General features: G+C 39.3%; 1 protein-coding gene across 1 annotated transcript; it reads right to left on the minus strand.

Moving 5' to 3' along the window:
• Positions 1-3,608: 3,608 nt before the first annotated feature.
• LOC103721237 lies at positions 3,609-4,277 on the minus strand. Its single transcript, XM_008811357.2, has 2 exons — positions 3,803-4,277; positions 3,609-3,622 (listed from the first exon to the last, which is right to left on the minus strand). The coding sequence occupies exons 1-2, from the start codon at positions 4,275-4,277 to the stop codon at positions 3,609-3,611; spliced, it is 489 nt and encodes a 162-aa protein (XP_008809579.2).
• Between the last annotated feature and the right edge of the window lie 1,348 nt (positions 4,278-5,625).

Below are 5,625 nucleotides of genomic sequence, written 5' to 3' on the forward strand. Positions count from 1 at the left end.
ATCATTAGGATTTCTTTCTTTTGAAATTTTCAGATTTAGTTTCTTAAGATTTTTATTCTTCACAGCTAATTTTCTATATTCACTATACAAATCATGAAACGCATTTAATAATTCATCATAAGAGAATTCTTCTTGAAAATCATTTGAGGTAAAAGTAGATTCAGATTTTACCTTGTCTTCTTGTGCCATAAAGCACAAGTCAGTTACCTCTTGTAGTTTCTTGGAGCTAATATCATCATTGTTGCTCCTAATCTTTATTTTTTGGCTTGACTCTTTCTTGGTCAAGGCTTTCTTCCTTTTTATCTCTTTCTTCCTTTCTTCTTGCTTCCTCTTTTTCCTTGTCTTTAGGAAGCTGATTTGCCTCGGAGTCGACTCGGACCTTATTGGAGTCGACTCGGCTAGCTTGGGAGTCGACTCGGAACTACTTGGAGTCGACTCGTTCACAGGGTCTTCAAGACTGTGTCTCTGCCTTTCAGACTGTTCTTCTCTAGGAGTCGACTCGGACGAACTGGGAGTCGACTCGGCTACTGTGGAGGATTCTGCAATCTCATTGTTAGTACGCAATTGAAGCACATGTGAGCTAATCTGAGATTTATCATAAATAGTTTCTAAAGTATCCCAGATCTCCTTAGCAGATAAGCATGCAGAAATTTCATTAAACTTCGTTTCATGAATAGCACAATATAATATGTTCATAGCATTAGCATTCAATTGTGCTAAGTCCTTTTCATTAATAGTTTTAGAGAGTGTATGAAGGTCATTTATTATGATTTTCCATAAATAATAGTTTTGTGATTGAATAAAAATGCGCATGCGTGCTTTCCAATATGTGTAGTCTATGCCATTAAACAGTGGAGGCCTATCAATTAACTGTCCTTCTCCTAGAAAACTATCTATTTGAGTTGTCATGATCTTTGGCTCTTGATCGTGAGATCAATAATTAATCTTAGAGCACCTGCTCTGATACCACTTATTGCCCAGTAGATACAACCCAAGAGGGGGGGTGAATTGGGTCTTTCAAAACTTTTATGCTACTTCTAAAACTTTTTGATTAACTATGCTAAGTTGTATAGATGCACAGTGAAAGTTAAACTTAGCAAGGGTTTGATGTATAGACTTCGACTTGATTAAATATGCTTGCAACTAAAGGATGTGCGGATAAGAATTAAGCAAGCAATTTATCTAAGTAAGTAAGTGTGTTAGTTAGACAATAACTAGAGGCATTACAAACACAACAAACATATAGTGGTTCGGTGCACCCCAGCACCTACATCCACTCCCCAAGACCTCTTGGGAATTTCACTATAATCCTACCGATTACAGCCGGTTGTTTTACAAGCTCACAACCCAACTTGTTGTTTTACGAGCGCACAACGAACTCGGTCGGTTTTCCCAAGCTCACCGACTAGAACCACTCCGATTGTTTTTCCGGGATCACAATCGAACCCTACTCGTTGGTTTTACCCTCGGCTCACCAACAAACCTAACCCCTTGATTCAATCCCTTGATTGAATCAAGTTACAAGATATTAAAACAAAGTATAAAACAAAACAAAGCTTCTTAAACAAGCAAATATGACAATATAAACAAATAGAGTAAAGAGAAGCCCTCAAACGAGTTTTGAAGATGAAGGAGCTCGGCTTCTTCTTTACTTGACCCTCTTCTGATTTGGCACGAAGTAGAGGATCACCGAGGCAGCACACGGATGGAGAGGAAGCTTTGGGATTCACTTGGATGCTCTTCTTCTCTCTATTTTACTTTGAATGGCCCTTTTGTGCTTATGGGAGATTTTCCTTGTAATCTCTTTGGAATCTCTTTCCTAAATGATCTCTCCTACTTCCATAAGTTCTCCCCTAGCTTTCTTCTTGTTTTTATAGCTTTAGATGGCGTGGAAACAAGAATATAGCCGTTAGAGACAAAAGTAGAGCCGTTGGACACAGTCTGCACTTCCTGACAATATTACCGTTGGGATCGGAGTCGACTCGCGCGATCAGGAGTCGACTCGCCTGTTGCAGGAGTCGGCTCGTGCTTTACTGGAGACGACTCGGCCACTGTTCCAAATTTGAATTAAAGTGCATGCCTTGACTGGGAGTCGACTCGACTTAACCCGGAGTCGACTCGCCAACATCTGGAGCTGACTTGGCATCTTCGGAGTCGGCTCATCCCATGAATCCAGAGGACATACTTTCTGATTTTCTTCCTCGAGTCGACTCGGATTCTCTTGGAGTCGACTCGGCTCTCAGAGCCCGAAAACTGATCCTCTGCATTTTTGGGGTCGCGCTGCCTTGGAGTCGACTCGAACTGTCTGGGAGTCGACTCGAATCTCAGAGGCAGTAACTTGGTTTTCTGTCTGTTGATGGTCGCGGAGTCTCGGAGTCGACTCGTGCAATGCGGGAGTCGACTCGAATCTCAGAGTCCCAAAAATGCTCTCTGACTTTTTTCTTGTGTTCCGCTGAGAGTCGACTCTTGCTTTCTTTGGAGTCGACCTACCAACCATCGGAGTCGACTCGCGTTCCACTGGAGTCGACTCGAATCTCAGACCCGAAAACTGCTCTCTGACTTTTCTGCCTGTGACTCCTAGGAGTCGACTCATACTTCTCCGGAGTCGACTCATACTTCTCCGGAGTCGACTCGAATTCCACTGGAGTCGACTCGAAGACTGTTCTTTTGAATTTTTCTTTTGATTTTACTCCTCCAATTTGAATTCTTTGAACTTTAAACTTTGGGCCAATAAAATTGTAGCTTTCTTCCAACTTGAGAGCTTTGGAGGCCTTCTTGTGTTCTTCCAACTTGCTATGTTCCTTGCAAAATAAATATCTTTCTCCTTGCAACATAAACATTAGTATTTATACTTCAAGGTTTTGTGATCATCAAAATCAATTTTTGGGTCATCACTCTCCACTTCACTCACTAAGTATTTATATACTCACTCCTCAGTTGATATTTTTGTTGCAGGCCAGCTGATATATAGAGAGGAGCAGGATTAGTGGTTGCCTGCTATCTGTGCCGCCCCATAGTATAGTATAGTGTAGAGTAGAGGTTTATATATTTTGATGTATTATAAACCCTCAGTTGTATATAGTGTACAGTTATAGACATAGATCTTGTTGTGGATATGGGTTTGACCATGGATGGAATGGGAACCAGATTTTTATACAGATGAGTTATATGCCTGTGATGATGTATTGATATATACTGTCCAGGTTCATTATGTGACAGATTATGATTATAGTCGATATCCTGTTCAGGTTGTTATGTGATTGCAGCTTTGACAGGTAGATTGTGGTACATGTGGATATTTTCTGACAGGTTAAAAATAGAACAAAGTGATCATTTTGTGCATATATCATGCCAAAATTTTCATGAATTTATGATGATTGATAGGTAGTAGGGTTCCACGCGGTGGCTAGTAGCCTTATGCCTACCCGCACCCTAGGACCGTCACGGCAGCCCGCCGGATCAGGGCGGGGGTCGTGACAGCACTATCTTCTCTAACTAAAGTTTTCATTCTTTTAGCTTGTTTGTAGCGTCGTCCTTTATTTTTTATTCCTCTTGGTGCTACGAACACTGCATGTGTGCCTCCTGTAATTGATAGTCTTCCTCTTGAATCATTTTCTTAGGCCTGCAATATTTCAATGATAAGCAAGTGATAAAGGACAAATATCATTAAGTTAGAGTAGTGCTATATGTTACCTCCCAAGCTTCTTCGGTGCAAAAGAAGAGGATATTGAAGCGTGAGATTCCTCCGCTACTGGATTTTTGCAGGTCTTTGCATGATGCCTAAGATTACTGTAACACTTACATTTGTGCATCTTCTTCGATGTATTCTCATCTGTACTCCTAATTCTCTCCTTTTTAGGCTTTTCTGGAGGTCTTAGACTGAGGTTAGGAGGCAATACCTTGTATCCAATATCAACTTTTATCCATTGGGCCTTGTTAGGTAATGATCCAATTTCTAATGCATAGGCAGTCTTATACTTGGCAACAATGAAGTACTCCGAGACATAATTTTTCAAATTTGCATCTTTCATAGTACCAATAAAAGCTATAGCATGCACACAAGAAATGCCCGACACCTGCCACAGACGACAAGAGCACCTTTGTTCATTTAGAATTACTTCATGTCTTCTATTAGTCTCAATTACTTCTGCTTTGTAATCACTGGTTGTATAAACAGTATAATCACCTAGCTTAAGGCTGATGTCTCTTACATATTTCATTACCACAAGAACTAAATTTTCTTTCCAGCAGACAACCATTCTCCTTCTTGCTTCCATTTTCACCATAATTTTTTGTCCTACAATATCTAGTAAATCAAGAACTGGCCTATGTCCAGCCTCAGAAATTCAAGCATTGAATGACTCCAAAAGGTTATTTGCTATATAGAAGCACTTAGCTGTGATACCAAACTGAGATCTACTCCATAAACCAATATTTTCAGCATTAAGATACTTGAATGCCTCTAAGCTAGCCTCTTTAATTTGATTGATGATATCGTCATGTTGGACTTTTGTGTATGCCCTTGCAGCTCCCCATAACTTAATTTTAAGCCAGTGTCTTGGAAACTTTGTTTGAAAATTTTTGTACAAGTGTCTCATGCATTTTCTATGTTCTGCTTGGGGGTATATATGTTGCACTGCTTCTTCCAATCCCTTTTGTCGATTTGATACAAGTACTAGACTTTCTGAAGTTTGAATTGATTCTTTTAGTGCCTCCAAAAACTAAATCTAGCTATCACTATTTTCAGATTCTGCAATACCAAAAGCAACTAGAAACAAACTATTTTTTCCATTATCAACCCAAACTATGCTAACAAGATTAAAAAAAAATAGTACATAAATATTCTGCTAGTGATGTCAAATCTACAATTCTCTTATGCCATCCTCTTTTGCCTACCCTACAAATACTTGCCAGGCAAGATAGGATTTTTTTTCAATTATGGAAAATTAAATCTACTTAAACATTTTTTAAGATGCATGAACACTCGTTTCTCTTTCACCTTCTCCAATTGTATTGCTCTTTTGTTGGTCTCAAGGGCCTAGCATGAGAAAAGAATATAACAAATTAACATCCAGAAACCATCAAACCCTTATAATAAAGATAACAATCTGACCATTTAAATTTAGGCCATAAAACTATTATGGCGTTTAGAAACAACAGTTTCACTTTCTCAGACATCAACTGGTATTCTTCAATCCTAAACAGCAAAGCTCCTTTAAATATTATGGAAACAGGGAGAAAGAAATAGGGAGAAACAGGGAGAAAGGAAGGAGATTGATTGCTGTGAAGGAGGAGATCGCGATCCCGCTCGCAGCTCGCAATCATGATCGCCCGCGATCTCGTGGGATTGCCCGCGATCCGCCCACGACTAGCATCCAAGCAATCCATCTCCAAGACTTCTTTGCTCATAAATAATTCATCCCCATTATCTCACGTTACTTTCTCCTCAGATAAACACAAAGAAAACCAATCTTTTTTAATCAAACAACATTCAAATATCATTTTGTGGCTAAATATACTACTTGCCAATGAAAACAAAAAATGTGGATTCATTGATGGCAAAAAAAGGAGGATCATTGCTTTAAAGAAAACCAAATAAATTGCATCAAGTTTTTCTTATCAAAC

This window comes from Phoenix dactylifera, unplaced genomic scaffold (assembly GCF_009389715.1).
Source record: "Phoenix dactylifera cultivar Barhee BC4 unplaced genomic scaffold, palm_55x_up_171113_PBpolish2nd_filt_p 000051F, whole genome shotgun sequence".
Classification (NCBI taxonomy): Eukaryota; Viridiplantae; Streptophyta; class Magnoliopsida; order Arecales; family Arecaceae; genus Phoenix; species Phoenix dactylifera.